At 41.5% G+C, this 22,472-nt stretch overlaps 3 protein-coding genes and 1 pseudogene across 4 annotated transcripts; 1 reads left to right on the forward strand and 3 right to left on the reverse strand.

Annotated features, from left to right (window-relative positions):
• Nucleotides 1-941: 941 nt before the first annotated feature.
• On the reverse strand, nucleotides 942-2,009 carry LOC126626546 (ethylene-responsive transcription factor 12-like). Its single transcript, XM_050295903.1, has one exon. The coding sequence runs from the start codon at nucleotides 1,879-1,881 to the stop codon at nucleotides 1,036-1,038; it is 846 nt and encodes a 281-aa protein (XP_050151860.1). The 5' UTR covers nucleotides 1,882-2,009; the 3' UTR covers nucleotides 942-1,035.
• A 3,393-nt stretch (nucleotides 2,010-5,402) lies between these two features.
• On the forward strand, nucleotides 5,403-7,923 carry LOC126626547 (uncharacterized). 2 transcript variants are annotated; one of them, XM_050295904.1, is made up of 5 exons: nucleotides 5,403-5,914; nucleotides 6,505-6,609; nucleotides 6,835-6,936; nucleotides 7,139-7,190; nucleotides 7,596-7,923. In XM_050295904.1, the coding sequence occupies exons 1-5, from the start codon at nucleotides 5,530-5,532 to the stop codon at nucleotides 7,699-7,701; spliced, it is 750 nt and encodes a 249-aa protein (XP_050151861.1). In that variant the 5' UTR covers nucleotides 5,403-5,529; the 3' UTR covers nucleotides 7,702-7,923. The 2 variants fall into 2 exon arrangements, with proteins under 2 accessions (XP_050151861.1, XP_050151862.1); XM_050295905.1 differs by having other exon boundaries at nucleotides 5,405-5,914; nucleotides 7,588-7,923.
• A 1,229-nt stretch (nucleotides 7,924-9,152) lies between these two features.
• LOC126626548 (probable methyltransferase PMT18) lies at nucleotides 9,153-11,802 on the reverse strand (annotated as a pseudogene).
• Nucleotides 11,803-18,370: 6,568 nt separating this feature from the next.
• LOC126626549 (ubiquitin-conjugating enzyme E2 36-like) lies at nucleotides 18,371-18,874 on the reverse strand. Its single transcript, XM_050295907.1, has one exon. It carries the CDS (start codon nucleotides 18,717-18,719, stop codon nucleotides 18,411-18,413), a length of 309 nt encoding a protein of 102 aa, XP_050151864.1. The 5' UTR covers nucleotides 18,720-18,874; the 3' UTR covers nucleotides 18,371-18,410.
• Between the last annotated feature and the right edge of the window lie 3,598 nt (nucleotides 18,875-22,472).

The raw sequence follows: 22,472 nt of genomic DNA on the forward strand, positions 1-22,472 counted from the left end.
AGTCCTTATCCAAGGATAACTCTGATAGGTCTAGATTATTTTAATGTTTTAAAGTTTGTTTTCACATATGTTGTATTATTCAAATTCAAATATTGCCGTGTAAATAGGGATGATAAACCCCTGATGTAATCTCAAGATTATTATAAATACATGCAACCTATCAGTTGATGGGGATGCAAATTCTGAGCTGGAAACCTGAGAGTTCTAAAGTTTTACACTTTTGAGTACTTAAAGTTGTGTCCTAAGCTTGCTTTGAAAGGGTTTTAATCCCGGTCCTTCTCATTATCTTGCCATCTTTCATGTGTTAATTTTTGTTGAGTGATAGTTTAGTTTGTTAATGTTAAACCTCACATTAAAGAAATTGATGTTTCTGTATCTAACATTCACTTTGCTCTTGTCCTCCAGGTAAAAGGGGTGTGGCTGATCTAATGCGAAAATGATCGAACGTTGAGGATGATGCTTCTAATGAACAGTTAATCTCTATTCATTTCTCCAGCACGATCTAAAATGAATTTTGCGCTCACACCTCACTGCTATCTTTTCATTTTGCAGGCGAAACAAGGAGGATTGAATTCGAAGAAGAAAGACGCATTTCGTTATCATACCTCCTACAAGTAGCTTTTACTTAGGTGTTTCTTGTTTGATGGAATTGATGTAGCAAGTTTGGAAATGTGACCAAATGCCAAATTTTGCAGTTCTTTTTTCTCAGTACAATTCCTTTTCATGTTGGTAATTTTTTGACAAATTCAAAAATCATGCGAATGAAAATAATCGCTAGAATCCGAAGCTCAATGACTACTACAACACGCAAATAAGAGAAACCTTGATAGAGCCGACTCTCATACTGAACTACAAAAGTTCTCATACTTTCGTGAGTTACTTATGAATGACGGTCGGAAATGCGTACCCGAGTAGGGTTTATAATTTATTGGGGCACGTACTTGAAAGAATTGATTAGTCTGCAAAGACTAGCTTGTAAGGTTAATATGGTAAAACAAAAAGAATTGCATAGATTAATTATATGATATGATCCCATCACCCCAGCACAGAGGAAGCATAAAAAGGAGGATCCCAATTGGCATTAGCTCCTCCCCAGTTGCTACCGTCACAGTGCAAAAACTGCTGCTGATCTGAACACCAACCACCATCGCCGCCACCACTACCATCAATCTGTGACAGAAGCTGCGTGCCCACCGCCGGCAACGGAAGCTCCATAGAGCACTGTTCTGGTACATACGGCATACTGTTATTCGGCCACGTGGACCAATTATGCACTTGCTCATATGCTACTTGGCTCTCGTTGGCCCACACCATGGTTTGGTTTGATGGTGCTGGGTGAACCTGAAGTTGCCACTGATTATCTAATACAATTGGATAGTCCTTGTGGGGTGGTGGCAGGTTGACGGATTCCGCCACCGCACCACGTGGATCAACCGGAGACGGCTCCGCTGTAGTGCCACTATTTCCTTGTGGTGGTTGTGGAAGCACACAATTTATCACCTTACCATCCTGCAGCTTAGCTCTAAGTGCACCCAGCAACCCCTCAGCTTCCACCTCATTCCCACACACCGCCTCAAACGAAAAAGGCACATTCTCCGCCACGCCCGCGCCACCATTTCCGGCCCCATTACTCTGTGGCAGCTCGAAATTGGTTCGGGCGTTGACACCGCGGAGTGCTCGGGCAGCCTCATCATAGGCACGAGCCGCGTCCTCTGCGGTGTCAAAAGTCCCAAGCCAGAGCCTCACTTTCTGCAGAGAGTCCTTGATCTCTGCGACCCACCTCCCGGACGGCCTCTGCCGCACCCCCACGAACCGGTGGTGCCCCCTCGTCGATGACTTCTTCCTCCTCCGTACGCCGTCGTTTTGTTCTCGCAAACCCATTTACTAAACCCGTCGTCGTTTTGCTTCGGTCTCTGATTGAAACCGTCAGAGAACGGATTGGTCGTCGATTTATACTCATAGGATAGCTGAAGAATCCGGGAATCGAAGAAGCCGACAGATAACAAGGTGACAAAAACGTCGCCGTTCTAGTCTGGCAGGCTTTAATTGTTTTAAACGTCGGAGGATTAAAATAATTGGAGAAATGGTCAGCTGTTGTTTTTTGCTTCCGGTTTCTCTTTATTGTAATTTTCGATGCATCATTGGGAATCCGCATCATTGCATACGATATGTCGCTGCCTTGTCGATGCGACAGGAGGGAAGATAAAAGGGCGGGAAATACCCAAAATACCAAAAAAAATTTCTTCCGTGCATTTCGCCACAAATGAGAGCCGAAATTCGCCGAAGAAAATTTGAAAATACCAGACTGTAAAACACTTCGATTTGTAACCCAACGCTGTATCGTTTGAAATAACTGCTGTAGAAAAAATGGAATCTTGCAAATTACCAATATGCGAAGAATCTCTCGTCCTTTTTTAATTTCTCGCCATCAGATTAGATAATCAAAACGAAAATAATGTATATAATTAAACAAAGGTGTGTGCTAGGAGAAAAAGAATGAGTATCATTTCTTAGATGAAGAATCATTGAATATATAGTTTAACTTGTCAGATATGAATTTAGTTAAGTTGGCTAAACCAGCGTAATTTAGATGAATTTAGTAGAATTATCCTTTTTTATTTGTATAAATTACCATTTCACTTTCCAGAGAGATTTTTTTTAGACGAAACTACAACAGTTTATTATATAATGTTAAGAATTGATAGGAATATCAAATAGTGTATTCAAGATAACATTCAATAGATCCTCAACTCAGAGAAACTTTAACAAAACATAAAAGGCTAACTTGGTGAAACTAATAATCACCGGTACAAGTGGGTTTGAGGGCGAGACAAACCCAATAATAAGCAAAGGAACACATCCAGGTCTTGAAATCATTTACGCACAAACTCAGAGTATTGAGATGGCACTCCAAAGCTAAAGAAACTCCACATTTAGCGAATTAACATTTTATGAACTTCTAAACACAAAACCTTGAATATAACGAACATGAGCTCACGGTTTGACAACCACTAGCGCCGACTCTAAAAAGGAACTGACTATGAACCAACTAGTGTCCATACTACCATGACTTTTATGCGCAACACCATCAACAATGATATCGCTTTTAATAAAGTAATCTCAGGAGTAGCCAATAACTTACCAACACAATATTAAAATACTCATGAAGAAAGACTTATAAATAACCACATTAAAAAGGCACTTATTGACCGAAATACTAAGACAAAAAATAAATAAGCAACAATTAATGAGAATATAAAGGAGGAAGGCTAGAAAAATTGAAAGAGGGTTTGCCATCGGCGTTGAGCCGAAGCACGAGGCCAATTAAAAATCGACATTCCACAACCTGCTTTTTTTTTGGTAAGTGGAGAGAGAGGGAAGAGAGAGCGAAAACCACTATAGGGAGGGAATTTACTAGGGGTATTTGGGACATTACGATCTCGTATTTCTTATGATTGGGTACGACGTTAATGATATTTTGTCTTATTAATAAACCAATTAAAAATCGACATTGCACAACCTGCTTTTTTTGTTTTCGTTCACTCCAATTTTAATAACACTAGGAAGTTCTTTATATTTGTTTACTATACAATGTCATGCTCTCAATGTATTGTCATACGTTTTGTTTTGTTGCCTATGGCCATCTCTAATATAAAAAAAAATGGAATTATCCTACTAAAGGTAAATGAGTTTTCTCATAGATTCGAATTTCGATACAAGTCATTTGCTATTGGAATTTTATTTTATTTTAATTTTAATTTGATGGTAGCATCGTGTGGCATTTCTATTTTCTTAAAATAGTGTTATTAGTTCACTTAAATTAAAAGATACTAGCATATGCCTCCATATTTTGTGTGTGTGGATAATTTTTTATTTATTTTTGTTTTCAAAATAAGGAGAAAGAGAGAGAAAGAGAGAAAGTGAAAATGCTCGATAAGTATTTGTTTTTAGTTTTATTTTCTAAATTAAAGATATGTTAAGATCACCTGTAGGTGATACTTTTAAAAAAATGTAAAATTCAGTTTGTGCAAAATTACTTTATTGTCCATTATTTTAGTTTAAGATAGAAGACAAAAATGTCTTTTCACCCTCTTTTGGTTGACAAAGAGAGTTTCATTAATATGTAGTTTAGATTAAGTTTGTATCTAGCATGATCGTGTACGTGTGTATTAGAGTTGAAAATAATTTTGAATAAATTGATATATGTTGTTGTTACATTTTATGCTCAAATTAAATTATCACTAGCCTTCATGCACGCGCTCAAAAAGCATCTTTTGAATCACAGTGTGCTACGCGCGATTTACACATTTACATGTATTTATATGCGTGAATTGACAAAAGAAAAGTCAAATATTTGAAGTAAATGAATAATCTTAGATCATGCTATAAAAAACCCCTCACCAATCAAAGTAGCGGAATTCACATAATAAAATCGGTATTTCAATTTCCATCTACATTCTATTGAATTTACATTAATAATAAAGAAAATAATATTTAATAAACAACAGATTGAATCACATTATTCCTAACCCATTGTGAGGCTAAGCCCACCTTCTCCCCCTTAGTGTAGATAATATCATTTGTTAAAAAAAAATCATTTGACAACTAATTTAATCACATGCCTCTTAAGATGTTTTGAACGTGTTTAAAAATAGAGAAAATAAAATTTAATAAACAACTGGTTGAATCATAGTATTACTAGTCTATTGTGAGGTACTAATAAAAAAACGGTACAAAAAGAATTAATTAAAAAAAACACCGTTAAAATGACAAAAATCTCCCTGCTTATTTGGTGCTTTATTTTGGATTGCTTTCGAATTTTTTTGTTTTGGGGGCATTTTTGTCTTCTTAATTTATTAATTTTTTTTTTGTGAAGCTTGTGACCCCAATAGGGGTGGTTGGCTTTATATATAAAGATTTAACGTATAATTTCAATACTAATCCCAAAACCCTAACCTTAAATCTCAAGGTCGTATCGCTCGTAAAATGTCAAAGCTGCAATATACACATGTATACCCAGTTGAAACAAAAAAAATATGACTAAAGTAAACAACATGATAAATTTTGTCAATTTTGATTTATAATGCAATAATTTAACTTGCTCGACGTTATAAAGAAGAGAATTTGAACTTAGCTGGAAGGAGACGAATATACTACCTTGACTGGCTACTAACTTTACAAGCCATGTAGTTATGAGAATAACTTCTTTTCTTTTCTTTTTTTTTTTTTTTTTTTGATAGTCGTTTTGGGCCCCAAAATAGTCCAATTTGATTCACCTGAAGTCTAGGAGCCCAGCCCAGAAATTTCAATCCATACAATTATATAGTTTCAAATTATCGCCAAAATTATAATTTAGAAAACCTTTGGGCTTTCTCCGAATTCTGACATTCCCATGATTCGCGGGGGCTAAAAGCTCTCCCCTCCCTTCCCTCAACATTTTACCGCCAAATCCACATTTCAGAAAGTTTAGCTGCCCTAGTTCCCTAATCCCACCCGGGAAAACCTCCATTCCCTCTGAAACCGGACGCCATGGAAACCAGAGCTCGGCCGCAACCAATGCGACTCGTCGGATTCATCGGCGGTCGAACTATCCTTGTGTCGGTGGCTTCCGAATCCGCCCTGAACCTCATAAGCACATCTATTGTAGGTGAACTCGGCCTCGAAGTCGATCGCAATCTCTCCCTTTCTTTTCCGCTTGCAAACGGCACGGCGGCGAGAACCGACGACGTCGTGTCGAATCTGCGGGTGGAGATTGAAGAATACGAGTACGTTTCGGACTTTCACGTTTCTCCGCTGCCGGATTGCGACGTGGTGTTCGGGGCGGATTGGCTCGAGTCTCTAGGCGCTGTTGTTTGGAATTTTAGGGAGAAGTGGATGAAATTTACGGTGGATGGAATTAAGCACACGTTGGTTGGTAAGCTTCGATGACGATTCTTCTGAATTGCATTGCAACTGTTTGATAATATTGAGATTTTACTGAAAACAGATGAGATTGTTGGGGCCTTCTTCCAATTCTGTTTTCTCTGCAGGACTAAAGTGCAATTTCCAGTTTATTTAATTTCGCTTACTGTAGTCTGTTTGGTACTTCGATTTCTCTATGAGATTGGATATGTTGTTTAAACAGTTCGGATTTTAAAATTGGAAGAGCTAAATGTTTATTGCATGTTTAGTTTTTGTGTGAGGAATTGAATTGTTTTATATTTAAGGCGACAATTGTTCACTCAAATTATAGCGTTTTACGTAGTCTATGCTTGCTTGTATAAGGAATTACATGATTATCTCGAGATATTGCCACCGTGGCACCTCATGTGCATGTAAGTTCTTATCGTAGAAGAAGTAGAAACGAAATTAGAGTCCTAGGGATTGGAACAAAGACCTACCGGACTTTGATGCCGTTAAGCAAATTATATGTATTTGTTAGGGCCATATCTCTGTGCTCAATTGGTTCATTGTTTGGAAAACCTGTAAATACTGACGACTCCCCCTCTACATTTGGAAGCGCAGGAGTTGGAGCGTTAGAAAGAATTTGGTCGATATCGAGGATGCCTGTCTGCGAAGATAAAAGTCACGAGGAATTTAGATGGGAAGATTATCAGTTGGGGAATAGAGGTACCTTTTAACTCACAAGTATTATATTTTTTAGTTTCCACTTTAGTCGCTTGTCAATAACCTCTATCGGCTTACACGTATTTGTTATCCGCGGTATTTCTTTGTTATTTGGTTAACATGTTCTTGAGTTCATTTGCGAGAGAGTCATCTTTATATGCGCAATTACTCCATTATTTTGAATGCCTTTAATGACTGAAGACTCTCTCTCTCTCTTTGGGAGCACAGGAGGTGAAGCGAGTACATTGCAGTCAATGTCGAGCATGCTGGTTTCTCAAGATAAAAGTCATGAGGAACTTAGATGGGAATATTACCAGTTCAGGAATATAAGTATGTTCGATTCTTCATTTTCCTGTCTTGCACTAGCGTGTGGTTTTTCATGCTCGTTGATGTCAGTCATGTATAGAACTATATCCACTTCAGAAGCTTGCCAATAGCCTCCATCTAATTATATGGATGTGTTATCAGCTCGTGTTCAGTTGACCGTGGTGACTTTTATGAATTGGTTGCCTTGCCTCTGTATGAAATGCAGGTTGCTTCAGTGGTTCAGCAGGCATTCTTGGTCAGAATCATTTGGGACAGTTGTAAGTTATCTCTTGCACTTAATGTATCCCCCATGCATGTTTACGTTTTAGATTGACTGTCGTTGTTCTTGATCCAAATTCGAAGAAACAAAAAGTGGTATATCTTCTGTTTGATCTTAAATGCCGTTCACTGTCATTGGAAAAACATTGTGAGATGAACCAAATCTCATTATCTGTGAATGTCTTAGTATTTCGTCATTCATTCCCGTCCCTCTAACAAATAGTTTTGAGTTTACTTGTTTGTTACGGAGAAAATAATTCTAATCTCATTAGCTGTGAATGTCTTAGTATTCCGTCATTCATTCCCGTCCCTCTTTATATTCTGTCATTTGAAACTTTCTAATAAACATTTGGACTTGAATTGGGAAGCAAATGACATCCTGTTGTTTACTCAAAGCTCTGCAGGGACTCAGATGTCAATCCATCGTGGTGGAGCAGCACCGTGGATTCAATATGGACTTTCGACCATGCCTCTGATGTGAAAAATCGTATGTTGTTTTGTTTAATCTGAAATGTTGTTGTACTTGACTGGTAGAAGCTATTAGGGAGAAGAGATTTCGAATCCAATGATTTAGATTAGGTAGTATCAGAGATAAGTTTCTTGATTCGACTACGAAACATACTTAGACTTGAGTTAGAAGAAAAGAAACACATGAATTTTCAAATGATTATGTAGCTATTTCAATTCTAATCTCACCCTCTCTAGTTACTTGAGCAGTATTTGAGCGTGAAATTTATAGCGTGTTTACTTATCTGGAATAGTTATTGAAAATATACATTTTCATAAACGCCCTCGATTGAAGATGTCCTAATCGATTTTTTCATTTTCTTGACTCGCGACTTCACTCATCTCGGATAAGTTAAGAAGTCGTTAAAGATAATAACAATACCTTCGTCTCATTTTCCTTTTCAACATTATTTTTTTTCCTTGACTCCCAATTTCAATAATTGAAAATGAATTAAACATGTGATTCACAACAATGTGCATTTTCATTCAATTCGTTTGCTTTCTTAGCTTTACTAATTTTCTTCTGTAATTTCACCCATTCCAAATAAGTACATTAGTATGGACGATACGATACTTTCATTCTAACTCATTTTCTTTTTCAACTCTACTTGCGTTCTTATCTAACTTGTGATTTTACCAGTTTCGAATAGGGTAACGTGGCCCTAAAAATATAGACTATTTTCCATTCAACTCATTTTCCTTTTTAGCTTTACATATTCGTGATTCACGATTTCACCAACTCCGTATAAATAAACATGTCATTAAGGATAATACCTTTATTTTCTTTCTTATTAGGTAATGTGTTTGCATAACATCTTATGGTTGCAATTTGTTGGTTTGGACGCCACGCTAGCAGCTAAACCCGTTTCATATAAATTAATCTCCTCGACAAAACTTTCAAGATCAATTCGATAAAGTCAAACATATAATCTTAAATAAATGAATAAATATTTTTAATCACTTGAGTTATAAGTTGTGTTTAGATAGCCTATTACTAGGCTGATGACTCTTATAGTCTCATAACAAGTCCAAGACCTTAATCCACTTATTAATAATCCTGGATTGGGAAAAATTGAATATCGTATCTTGGATAGATAAGTCAATATTATTAATTACTTAAACTACAAGTAGCTTGCAGATGTGAATTAAGAGTTTGAACACCTTAACTCAAATACTAGGAGTTTAGGGGACGGAGTTAGGAACTTAGGACTGCCTTCCATTATTCAAATTAATTTTAATATATGATGCTTCAAGGGGGTGGATTACCTAACTCTTTGGCCAGCAAGGTGAATCACTAACCATAACACTTGCTGCTATTTTCACAACCGAGAGTTCACTTACTCTTGATTTAGTGATACTTCTCTTCCGAATATCGGAAGATATCCAAGTTTGAAGTCTCTCTCCGATTGATTCAAATTGATCCAAGAAACGCACACGAAATAAACAATAAGGAGTCGATTAAAAAGAGATTTGCCATTTCACTATCTCAATGAATCAATATTCATTCTTTTACAAAATCCCAGAGCATAACATTGATTATGCACCAAGAGAGTTAGAATAAAAGCTCAAATAAAAAAGAAGAAAAAGTAGAATTACAAGCAAAAAGTCGTACCCAGTGCACAAGGCTCCCGCTTTACGCAGGGTCTGGGAAGAAAAAGTAGAATTACAAGCAAATGGAGAAAAAAGAAAGAAAGAATATACTACCACATCTCTACTACCTTTCTTTTTTTTCTTTGCCAGTCCAGTAAGTTTTCTCAGCAAGAAGAATTTTCTCTGGATTAAAAGGTCCACTTTCATGATCCATAATTTGGCTCTTCCACCTCATTCCGTCGGTAATCGCCTTTATTTTCACCAGGATCTCTACAGTATCCCTGAACACAACAGTTCCTTCCGGTCTCAGAATCCTATCCATCTCCAGTAAAATGAGTGTTATGTCACACCTGCAATGTACAAACCACATTAGGCCTCAAAGTAACAAAACTCAAAGACCAAAGGCATATTGTCGCGGAATGAGCTTTACCTGTCCTGATATATGCTGAAGACTCCCCCAGCGTGGATGAGATCATATGTTCTGGGATAAGTTGAAAATGCCTCGCACCAATCCTGGTATGTTCCAATGAAACCCCGTTCGTAAATCACTCCAAGAGTGTCCTGGTTTGAGTTGGCAGGGACTGTGTTCATAACCCACACCGGATATTTTGACAACGCTGCAGCAAATCCGCCGAGGTAAGCATTCATGTCCATCACATTCCTATACCTTCCATTGGAAATTGGTATGATACGCTTGTATTGTTCCACCCTTTCTTTCCACAGTTGATTATCCTCGCGGAGTTTCTCAGCAGTGATTCCTGGTATTGAACCACTGCTGATTCTAGGAGGGACAGCAAATGCACGCTCTGGCCATTTCTCCAATGCCCCACCAGCAACGTCATTGGGATTGCTGGTCTCCTGGAGAGGAGTAATGCATCTCTCCATGTCTCTTTCCCTTTTAAGCACAAAACATGGCACATTAAGCAGAGTTAAGTACAGGAGAATTTGCATTCCAAATCAAATAAACGAAATCACAAATGAAGCTCAGGGAGTATTACCAAGCCATATCTGGATTGTCTGATTTGCATATATGTGGTGTTTTATACACCTTCCTGCTCTTAACGCATTTGACGTGGTTGATAGGTTTTTGCCAGATTGCAAGATCGTTCTTCTCGATCACCTTCTTCCAGCACAGGCGCTTTGCAACAGACTCAATAGAATCCTGCTCTTGTTTTAAATCCTCTCGAGTTCTGTTCCATCCCCTCCAGTTCTTTTTCCAGTGAATAGGCGGCCCAGAAAGAATCCAATAACCACCAGGCCTTAGAACTCTGTCCACTTCAATTAGATACATACCATCTGCAAAAATAGTCCAAGAAAAAATCCACATGCTTTCGAAATTGGTATCTAATCCAAAATTTAGTTGAAGCTGTTAGTTGAGGAGGTTTGAATAGATATATACATACATGTACACACACACACACACATGCCTACTTGAAGTATGCAGCTCCAAAAACTTTAAGTAATGTGAGATAGTCTAATATGTTGAAGCAAACTAGAAAGAGAGACATAGACACTTACCATAGTTCATCCAAGGGATCAAGCAGCGGGAACAATGGGCCATATCGAAAGCTCTTGCAGGGTAGGGAAGCCTCTTTGAAGCCAGGGCACCAATCATAGCAGGAACTCCGCGCTCCAATGCAAACTGGACCTGTGCTTCGTGCGTATCTCTTGGCGCAAAAGACATTGTCACGATGTCCCTCTTCAACAGGTAAGCACCCCAACTGGCTACCTAAATAGCCAAACAGGAAAGTGCATCAGAATTTTCTAGCAATATAGGAGTGTGAATCAATTATACATACATACATATATCTATACACATATATGTGCTACTTACACCACAGCCAGTATCAATTGCAGTTCTGATGTTGCCCTTAGTGAGAGGAATGAGCACGTTAATGTCATCTATGTACGCATCAGCTCCCCTCCGAAACATGGTACCTCCCCCGGGGAATCTAAACCTGTCACCCCTGACTTGAATCCAATTCTGGCCAGCTTTCTCAATGCTGAGTTCTCTATGGAGAATGTTGTCATACCAAGCAAAATCACGACTCCGAGGCCACTTGAAAGGGATCTTATACTTTGGCGGAGCAGGAATAAGGCAAAAAAGTTGTTCTTCTTGGGTAGGGCAATGCCTCTCTCTGTTCTTCCACATGTTCCTGTTGAATTTATCCCCCCTTGTTGGATCCTGGCATGGAGTGTACTCGCTGTAGGACATGTCACACGGTGGGAACTTCTGAACAGCCTTGGTTTTGTTGATGTCCGCTTGATGATGGCTTTCGAAGTCCAAGTGAAGCGATGATGATGACATGGATGAGGAAGTTTTGTTCCGGGACTGAGATAACGTTTCATCACAACTGACCCTTTGGTAGAGCTCAGATTGATTGACAGGGGCAGAAATGGTTTGCCAAGCTCCTATCATGTAACATACTATGCAGAGGGCACTAACCCCGAAGATCCAAGTGAGCCTCTTCTGTAATGGTGCTTTGGCGATCCACCACTACAATCCATGGTCATTTTTTTCTTTCTGCAAGAAGTTCCAATTCGAATGAAGCATCAAGAAATCACATTTTACCCATCAACCAATACCTCAAGAATTTCGAGCCTTTTTCACAAATCATAAGTTCCCAATTAATATAACCATTCACAATTCATCAAGATCACACTCTTAACAGTAACAATCAATCGAAAACGTAAAGATTCAATCTTTATTCATAAATCATAAACCACACATGAAAAAAAACATACATATCTCTATATAGGAATAAGCAGAAAAAGCAAAATGCAAAACATTAGGATCGCTCACTACTCTATCAACCAAATATGTAAAGATTCAATCTTTGCTCATAAATGATAAACCCAACATCAATAAAACTTACATATTTAACTTGGAAACGCAAACAAAGCAAAAAAATGCAAATCTCACAAAGCAAGAACAAGATCCAAACACTTGGAAGGAAAAGCTCAAAAATCCCATTGAACAAAACAAAAAACAAAAAAAATTAGGAAATGGAAGGAAAAGAAATGAAAAGCACTCAGAAATGTACCTATTTCCAGCAACAGAAGTTTTAATCTAGAAACAAAACAAGGTACGCAGTACCCTAAAGTTCTCACAAACTCTTAAAAGAAACTCCACTGAAGTCTGAATCTTTCTGTCCCCAAATTTTATTGGCAAGAACATCACAAACCCAACAAAGTCCACTGGAAACAAGCAAGGATTTGTACTCAGAAGCAGCAGCTGCAAACTGGGTAACTTGTATTTCTCTAAAGAAAAAGTTTCTGAAGTGGAAAGTGCTTTTTTTACCTGATGTGAAAAAAATCTCAGCCAAGGCTCTCTGTTTAGACCTTCCTGACCTCCCCCAGTAGAATAGTACGTCAAACAGAACCTCAGAACTGCAGAAATGGTAATTTCCAGTGGTCTTTGTTTCCATATTTGTTTAATCAGAAAGATTAAAAATTGGAAAGAGGACGCAGAAAAGGTTATTTATTTAATAAGAGTGGGAAGCATGGGAGGAAAGGTGGCGTGTTTACGCGGAGAGCGGAACGAGAGGATGAACGAGAATTGCACTCAATATTCCATGTGATTCAAATGTTTAATCAAAATATAGGTGGGACCCATAAATTATGGAGATTAGACTCCCATTTTTTCGGAATCTGACTCCGAACAATGTGTGGCATTTGGATTCCGGGAGAAATCCTGCATCCGGAATCAACTTTTTCTATACAAAAGATGGAAGCTGAAAAGAGTTGGAGGATGGGGAAGAAGAACCAGGATGGGGTGCGGGCTTCACGAGAAAGAGTAAGTGAGAGGTTTTAAATTTTAATTGTCGCAAAATATGATTAGCTTTCAATTTGATTCAGTTTTATCAGAAATTTAATTCTACCTCTACCCATTTCAATTCCTCTTCAATTTATTGCCACTCAATTCTTCCTCCACGACTACAGGAAGAGGAGGAGGGTCGGTGGTGGTTGGGGAGTGCAGGCAATAACCTTTGTTTCTTAATCAAGTTTCCTTTTTTTTTTTTTAATGAAATGGAGGAAGTGAAAGAACAAGCAGTGAGTGCAGAGTGACATAGAGAGAGATGGAGTTGTGATTGGGTGCATTAACAACAATGTGGTAGTTTCGTTCAACTCATTCTTTTATAATTGTATTTACTTTCCTTTTTGTAGACATCGAAATTTCGGTAAATAAATGTTGACCGATAAATCAAAGTGTCAACGCTCATGTATTACATAAATTTTGCACGTAGCGTGTGACTCAACGAAAATTGAAATGAGTTGGAAAAGTCATCAAATAGGACACGTGTCAACACCTGGCAGAAACGACTTATTTCATCTGGGATATTATATTCAAAATTAGGCATTGGAAAATTCTATAAATACAAGCCCATTTCATTCATTGAGGGGGACCAAAAAAATCATTAGGCAAAACTCTTGAAGCTCTGAAGCTCTGAAACTCCGAAGCTCTCAAGCATCCAGGTTCCCGAAGAATCAAGAAAGCGTTCTTCGTTCATCGTTCATCCTAAGATCAAGCCCCAACGGCCCTTTGGATCAACAATCATCCACCAATTCAAGATCAAGCCCCGACGGCCCTTGAAGAAAGTGTTCCTCGTTCTTCGTTCATCGTTCTTCCAAGATTAAGCCCCAACGGCCCCTTGGATCAACCATCCACCAATTCAAGATCAAGCCCCGACGGCCCTTGAAGAAAGCACCATCGTTCATCATCCGTTCATCCAAGATCAAGCCCCAACGGCCCTTTGGATCAACAACGTCGACAAATCCACACATCCAACCGTTCTTCAAGATCAAGCCCAAAAGCCCTTGAAGATCCGTTCATCACTGTTCTTCAAGATCAAGCCCAAAAGCCCTTGGAGATCCGTTCGTCACTGTTCTTCAAAGATCAAGCCCAAAAGCCCCTTTGAAGATCCGCTCAAATCCACCTTCAAAGATCAAGCCCACGGCCCCTTGAAGAAACTTCCAACAGTTCATCCAAGATCAAGCCTCGACGGCCCTTGGATCAAGAACACATCCACAAATCAATACCTTACGGAGATCGAATCAGAGGATCAAAATAGAGAGAGATTGTAACCCAAAATCATCAAACACTTAATATTTGTTTGTGCGCGTTGTTCTTGTCTCTTTCGTTTCAGGAATTTTCCGTGTTCACAAATTGGCACGCCCGGTGGGACAATCTCTGCCTTTCATCTCTTTCTCCGTACAAGAAGATCAAAACGCACTTCCAAAATTAATGGCATCAAGGAAGGCTCAAACTGCTCCCGCAACTGGTGTCACTTTGGGCATCACAACTCGAAGCATGGCAAGAGCTACTTCTGCCACCTCTTTCACCTCTGCATCAACTCTGCCAAGGGAACAAGAGCACTCAAGGCACGAGCCTTTGATCACCTTAGCCTCACTAAGGGCACCAAGGGGGGGAAGCCCGAGGAAATACTCCGAATCCATGCTCTCCGATGCCGATTCAAGCGGCAGTGCAACCATGCAAGTCATGACTATCGGCGTTACCTCCGTTGAAGAACAACTGGCTCAAATGAATGAAGCAATCGCAAGGCTAACCCGAACTGTGGAAGAAAAAGACTTGCAAATTGCAGCACTCGTCAATCGACTAGAGGCGCAGGACAGCGATAAACCCGACCCAGAGAATGATCCACTAAAGAGAAGAGAGGACGAAGAAGAGGAGCCTCAGGTGGAGAAAAACGACGCGAAGCCGGAGCCAGACCAAGCAGCGGCACTCATGGGATCTCTTTCTATCCAGCAGCTGCAGGAGATGATCACCAACACCATCAAGGCACAGTACGAAGGGAGCTCAAATACCTCCGGGATGTACTCAAAGCCGTATTCAAAGAATATCGACGCCTTAAGGATGCCGAGGGGTTATCAACCACCAAAGTTCATGCAATTTGATGGAAAGGGAAACCCAAAACAGCACGTTGCCCACTTCGTTGAAACTTGCAACAACGCAGGAACCGAAGGGGATTACCTCGCCAAGCAGTTTGTGCGCTCGCTGAAAGGAAACGCCTTTGAGTGGTACACAGACCTAGAGCCTGAGTCCATCAACAGCTGGGAACAATTAGAGCGGGAATTCCTCAACCGCTTCTATAGCACCCGCCGCACTGTGAGCATGCTAGAGCTAACGAGCACAAAGCAGTGGAAGGACGAGCCAGTCATTGACTACATCAACAGATGGCGCACTCTAAGCCTCGACTGTAAAGACAGGCTCTCGGAAACCTCTTCAATCGAGATGTGCATCCAAGGCATGCAATGGGGTTTGCAATACATCCTTCAAGGCATTAAACCACGGACCTTCGAGGAATTGGCCACTCGCGCCCATGACATGGAGTTGAGCATCGCCCATCATGGGAAGAAAGAACCGATCGCCGACTACAAGAACGACAAAGTTCTTGGGACAAAGGTGGAGAAGGCTACGTGGAAATCCACCAAAGAAGCAATGACAGTCAACACAACTCCCGTCAAAATCCCTACACGAGGCAAGGCGATTCAAAACGAAGCTTTTCATGATCAAGAGATGCGTAGACGCACTTTGAAGGAGCTTGAGGAGAAGACTTATCCATTCCCCGACTCTGATGTGGTTGCCATGCTGGACGACCTGTTGGACAAGAAGGTGATCAGTTTGCCTGAGTGCAGACGGCCGGAAGAGATGAATCGTACCGACAGTCCAAGATACTGTAAATTCCACCGCTTCATCAGTCATCCGACAGAAAAATGTTTCGTGCTGAAAGATCTCATCATGAAGTTGGCTCAGAAAGGAATCATCGAGCTAGATCTTGACGATGTGGCGAAGTCAAACTATACCACCTTCACTTCTGGCTCTTTCGACTCAAAGTTTTCACCTCAACTGCTGGGGGCATCCTCCAAGACAAGCAAAGTTGAAGGATGGACTCAAGTCACTCATAAGAAATTGCACAAGAAGCATACGTCTCCTCCACATGTCCGCCAATCGGAAAGGGGGCAAAGCAGCTCTTGTCAACCTTCAAAGCAACATGAACGTGTTGAAGATGATGAAATTTCGACACATAGATCGTCCATCCCCATCACGATGCGTGATTTCTTTCCTAAAGACTTCCTCAATTACTCAGTCAAAGCTCCTTGCTATGAAAATTGTGAGGAACGACTCTCTCATATCGCTTGACGAACCAATTCTCCTTGCCCGCACGAGCCTAAACTGCATGGCATAATGCTCCTTGTTCGCACGAGCCTAAACTGCATGAACCAAAAGCTCCTTGTTCGCATGAGCCTAAACTGCACGAACCAAAGCTCATCGCCTGCACGAGCCTAAACTGCATGGCACAATGCTCCTGGTCTGCACGAGCATAAAAGGCGACAACCCAAAGCTCCTTGCCTGTATGAGCCTAAACTGCATGGCACAAATGCTCCTTGTTCGCACGAGCCTAAACTGCACGAACCAAAGCTCTTCACCGGCACGAGCCTAAACTGCATGGCACAACGCTCCTGGTCTGCACAAGCACAAAAGGCGACACCAACGCTCCTTGTCTGCACGAGCTGAAACTGCAACACGGCACCAAATGCTCCTTGTCTGCACGAGTTAAAACTGCAAACGACACCAACACTCCTTGCCTGCATGAGTTAAAATTGCAAACGGCACCAAAAAAAAAAAAAAAAAAAAAAAATGTATTTTTGAACTACGTTTTGACTTGATCTCTTTCTTTGGAAGGGTACGTAGGCAGCTTGAATATTTAATTTCAAGTTCAGTCACATCAAAAAAAAAATTAAAAATTAAAAAAATGTTTTATTAAATAGGGTCAATTTTATTACAGAAAAAAAAAATAAATAAAATACATATGTTTTATGTATTAAAATAAAAAATAATAATAATAAAAAAATAAAAAAATAAATACAGATTCCTTTTGTATACATACATACATATATATATATATATGTATATATATGTATATATGACCTCTATCCAGCCCATCAAAAAGGGGTCATCCAAACTCAAAAGGAAGCTATCCAGGCCCAAGTGACAGCCTCCAAGCCCAGGCTTCCCTCTCAACAACACCAGGCCCACCGGTGCTCTTCCTCAAACAGGCCCCGAAGACCTTGAAGCCAAGCCCACCGTGATGGTGTTCATCACCGATGCCATCTGCTCCATTCTCCTCATACAATTCTTGGTCGGAATAAAGGGCAATAATTTCCTCTTCTCTTTGAGACCACCATCCGCTTCTCGTATCAGTTCCCAATTCTTCTTCCCTCGCAAACCCTAATTTTGAAGCTCAGGAGCTCCGATTTCCGCAGATATGGCGAGATGTGCTGAGGGAGAACGCGAGGAAGAAGTTCGAGAAGGCCCGATTCGAGATGGATCCGGAAGTTATAACGCGACTACTCATCGGCGATCATGATGCGGTGCAGTCGGCGATAGATGAGCTCGCCGAGAAGCAGCGACAGCAAATTCAACAGAAGCGCAGGAGACCCAGTCTGCGCTTGAGACGCTGATGAATGGCGACTGGGTGATGACTGGAGAACCGGAGCAGAGGCCTACCTCGTCAATTCAGAAGGGACACCAGATCCATTTCCTCTCTCTCTAGACACCCTTCGTGCTCTCCGCCTTGGCCTCGCCTCTGCCGTCGTGGTCTCGCCGCCATCTCCGACATCGCCAAATATTAAGACCACCTACACGCATTCCGAGACGACATGGAATCTCTCGTCCTCAACGAGCCACCCTCATCCAACGACCTCCCTATGACTATGGCGCCTGCAATCAGCGGCGAGATCTCGCAGATCCACCACCAGAAGCACCACCTGGCTTACATCACCAACTGCAAAAAATCGATGTCGGCGGCGATCCAATGGACGACGGTCGGGATGGTCGCCACCTGGTACAGCTCCAACATCGGTATCCTGCTTCTAAACAAGTACCTGCTCACGAACTGCGGCTTCCGGTTTTCGATCTTTCTGACGCTCTGCCACATGACGGTTTGTTCGGTGCTCAACTAAGTCGCCATAGCTGTGATGAAGGTGGCCCCATTGCAGAGCTTGAAGTCAAAGGTTCAGTTAGCCAAGATCTCCGGGCTCAGTGTCGTTTTCTGCTTCTCCGTCGTTTCCACTCCTTTGCTGTCTCAACAGCTTCTCCTTCATTTGTCTTCCAGTGCTTTGCAAATGTTCTCAGAAAGCGGATCATCAGGATTTGGAGTACTCAGAAGTGCTTGAATGCTCAGCAATACTGTCTGGATTTGAAGGGCTGGACTCCATTTGTCTTTCAGAATATCGAGGCATATCCTCCCAAGCTTGTCAATGTTAGGATGATATATTTTTGTCAGGAAACGGACCTTTGGAGGTGCCATTGGATATTCTTCAGGAGAAACACTGATTCCAGGAGCTGGTTCGCTGAGAAGCCTCTGCGTCTCCTTGATAATTCTTCTCGGAAGATTACTGTTCGCCATCAAATCTCTTATTCTTCTCTTGAGAGTTGGAGGACTCCAGAAGCCGAAGACTCAGAAGCTCTCTCTCTCTCTCTGTGAAGATCAGAAGCTGAGAAGAAGCTGAAAGCCAAAGGGACCAACAAAACGGGGGAAATCTGGTCAACAGCTTTTGCTAATAGGGAATAATGCGGAGAAGTTATAAAATTTCAGTTTCTCGATCGGATGTTGAACAGCATCGCCATGAGCAGCTTCACCTCCTGGAATCTTCTCGCAAGCTTGCCGTGCTCCATCTTCTTCGTCTTTAGCTCACCCACGGTAACATCAAGACCACCCAACAGCCGCGTCACCTTCGAGCTTGTTCCGTGATAAGTCTATGCTGCCCATCCAACTTCCTCCATGCTACCCCCTCGTCTTCATCTCTCGAGTCACGGCGGAACACTGCAAACAAGCTCCTTCTTCCTCCGCGACGGCAGGCAGGCTATGCAACGGGTCTGCAGTGGCTGTGCTCGGTGGCAGTGCAACGGGTGTACAGCGGCTGTGCTCTGTGGCTGTGCTCAGTGGCAGTGCAACGGGTGTGCAATGTCTGTGCTTAGTGGTTGTGCTCAGTGACAGTAGTGGTGGAGCGTCTTCCTCTGCACCTCCGCCTTGGCCGCTGCCTTTGAATGAGATTGACAAAAACAAAGTTTGTCAATACACACCCAAAGACCTCCTCCGTCTCTTGCCTCGCAGCTGCCAACAACTTCAAAGACCGCTGTCAAACGACTAGCCGGCCGAGAAGCTCTTCCTCAAACTCCAGCTCTCCGTCCGTCTTTGTCCTTCCCTACAAATCCCTCCGCCAAGCATCTTAATTTATACAGAAAGAAATACAATTAAAAAGGGTGGTGGTGCATCTGGCACCACGTGAACAAAGAGGAATGGTGGATCAAAGATGGGGTACAACCCCATGGCAGATCAAAAGTTTCTGGTGGTGCATGGGCACCATGTGCAGAAAGAAAGAAAGCAAGGGAAAAAAAATATATATATAAATAAATAAATAAACATAAAAATAATAATAATAATTAAAAAAAAAAAACAAAAAAACAAAAAACAAATGCATAGAGAGAAATAGAAGGTCCATTTTATTTATTTTTCTGGAAATTATACATAAATTAAAAAAAAAAAAATCAAATCAAATCAAATTTACAAGAGGGGATATTCAAGGACGATCAGGTGGCGCCTCACAACTCGGCAGAGCTCCAGGAAGAGAAGGCGTCGGATGTTGGCTGTTTGAAGCCTCAACAGTCGGTACAGCCCCAGAAGACGAAGGTAAATGCTGCTGGAACAAACCCACAAACCTCCGATGATCAAGTAAGATCTGACCATCAGATTCCTGCATCAGGTCAATTTTCCTCTTCATGTTTGTGGCATAGTTGTGTGCAAGCTTGTGCAACTGTTTATTCTCATGCTTGAGCCCTCTGATCTCCTGTTTGAGACTCATCACTTCAGCCGCCAACGATTCAACTGACGGGTTCGAGCAAATAGGCGTTGGGCCATGTTGGACACAGAACCCGCACACTGCACACTTAGAGCCAGGGACTCCTTAACAGCCAACTCATCAGACCGCCTGGAAAGTAGTCTGTTATCTTTGGGAGTGACAAGGTTCCGGGCCACCACCGCAGCGGTCATATCATTCTTCATCACCGAATCCCCAACAGTAAGAGGACCAGTAGGGGATATGAATGATGGGCGCCATATGTTATCTGGAGAAGAAGGGACTACCTCTTCACCAAGGTTTAAATCAAAACGACGGTCGGAAGGTCCAGACATTTTCAAAGTGTTGAAGGAAGAAGAGATCGGACAAATCAAGATCTTAGAAGTACAAGAGGGGAGTTTTCACAAGCGAAAATTCAAGTGTGTTTTGAAACGAACTGCATGCCTCTATAAAAATCAGCACTCGACGGGATTTCAGAGATCGAAGAGGCGAGCTCAGAATTCGAAGAGGCCATTCAAAAATCGAAGAGGCAAGCTCAGAAATCGGAGAAGCATCTTGCTTTTCCAGACGTGTCGGCACCCGTCACGCGCAAACTCAGCTTTGCGGAAATCACGAGTAATTTGTCGAAGCGCCAATCCCAGATATCGAAGAGGCGCCAGTCTTTTTCAGTTGAGTCATCACCTGTCATATGCACACTCAACTTTGCGCAAATCACGGGCAATTTGTCGAAGATTTTCGGTGAAGGAGAAAGCACGTGAAATTTTACTGTTCAATCACGCGTTAGTTGCCAACACGAGTGAAAGAATAGTACCTCTACAGGTATTAAAGAACTTCCTATAAACTGTCCACCTTCACCCTACATAGTAAGGCAGACATACATAACATTTCTTCATCTCCAAAAATGCTTTCCCAACGAAACCTCTCGAGTCATTCAGTGTTCCTTATTCCTTGGGGTACCTCTGCAAGCCAATGACTCTAAGGCAAAAGTATCTCATATCACCAGGGTAGAGAGCAAGAGTATCTCATATCATGCGTTCTCCCTGTCCTTTCCTTTGTCCTTGTTCTTACCTACAAAGACAAGGATAAAGAAAACAATATGCCGGAACTTCCACTCAAACTCGGGTAAGGAACCGACTGCTTGGAACCCTTCCCTGATTGCCTACCTAGCACTGCTCTCGAGTACTCGTTTCGCACTGCTGCTGTACTTCCAAAGAAGCTGCCACATCTGCCTGGAGAACAGATAAGGCAAGTGAAAATGATACCTTGCAGCATGTGGAGACAAAGTGCAGAAGGAACAAGGAGAGAAGAATGTGGTCTGCACAGTCAACTCAGCAGAAGGAGTCCGAACTGAGGAACTCGAGAAGCTGCCATATCTGCCTGAAGAAACAAGCAGAGAAGAATGCAGCATGCACAGCCAACTCGGCAGAAAGAGTCTGAGATGAAGAACTCGTTTTGACCCTCAAATTCTTGGGTCGACTTACTAGGCGTTGTGGGCTGCACGTGTCGATTCACCACCCTTGAATCGAATCCTTAAAGATCAAGTCACCAACTGGAAGAAAAGCCCATCAATCTTGAAGATCATACCGTTGACCAAACTGCTCAGGTGTGAATTAGAAAGATTGAACAAAGAAACAGGTTGTCACCTTCACCTCGTGCCTGCTTGCCATGTGTTCGAGTCAACCTTCAAGAATCAAGCCTCAACGACCCTTGAAGAAGTTTCCGGCCAAATTCAAGATCAAGCCTCGACGGCCCTTGAGGAAATCACAAGTCCGATTCAAGATCAAGTGTCTACCACCCTTGAATCAAAACCTAGTTCAAGAATAAGTTGTGGAAAATCAACAATTGGAGGAATCCATAAAATCCTCCAACCCAGTTCAAGATCAAAGCTGTGGAAAGTCAACAAGCACAACAAAATATGTGCCGATTCACCCACTACCAAAACCAAAGATCATCTACCACATGAAGCTCCTTGTGGTCCAATTTCAACCTTCAAGATCAAGCTTCGACGGCCCTTGAAGAAATTTCAAACAAAAGTTCAAGAACAAGCCTCAAATGGCCCTTGAAGAAATTTCAAACAAAAGTTCAAGAACAAGCCTCAAACGGCTCTTGAAGAAATCTCAAACGAAGTCCAAGAACAAGCCTCAACGGCCCTTGAAGAAATCTCCAGCCCAATTCAAGATCAAGCCTCGACGGCCCTTGGATCGACATCTACATTAAGGGACTTCAAAACGCATCTCCTACACACGACAAACACATGTACACGATGCGACTTGAAGTGGGGGCATTTGTAGACATCGAAATTT

The sequence above is a fragment of the Malus sylvestris genome, chromosome 6 (genome assembly GCF_916048215.2).
Source record: "Malus sylvestris chromosome 6, drMalSylv7.2, whole genome shotgun sequence".
Lineage (NCBI taxonomy): Eukaryota > Viridiplantae > Streptophyta > Magnoliopsida > Rosales > Rosaceae > Malus > Malus sylvestris.

Bases quoted from the DNA above. Each gene is read 5' to 3' on its own strand.
- LOC126626546 (XM_050295903.1), bottom strand. From the start codon at position 1,881: ATGGGTTTGCGAGAACAAAACGACGGCGTACGGAGGAGGAAGAAGTCA.
- LOC126626547 (XM_050295904.1), top strand. From the start codon at position 5,530: ATGGAAACCAGAGCTCGGCCGCAACCAATGCGACTCGTCGGATTCATC. The intron at 5,915-6,504 runs GTAAGCTTCGAT...TTGGAAGCGCAG, and splicing joins AATTAAGCACACGTTGGTTG to GAGTTGGAGCGTTAGAAAGA. The intron at 7,191-7,595 runs GTAAGTTATCTC...AAAGCTCTGCAG, and splicing joins CAGAATCATTTGGGACAGTT to GGACTCAGATGTCAATCCAT.
- LOC126626549 (XM_050295907.1), bottom strand. From the start codon at position 18,719: ATGGCGAACAGTAATCTTCCGAGAAGAATTATCAAGGAGACGCAGAGG.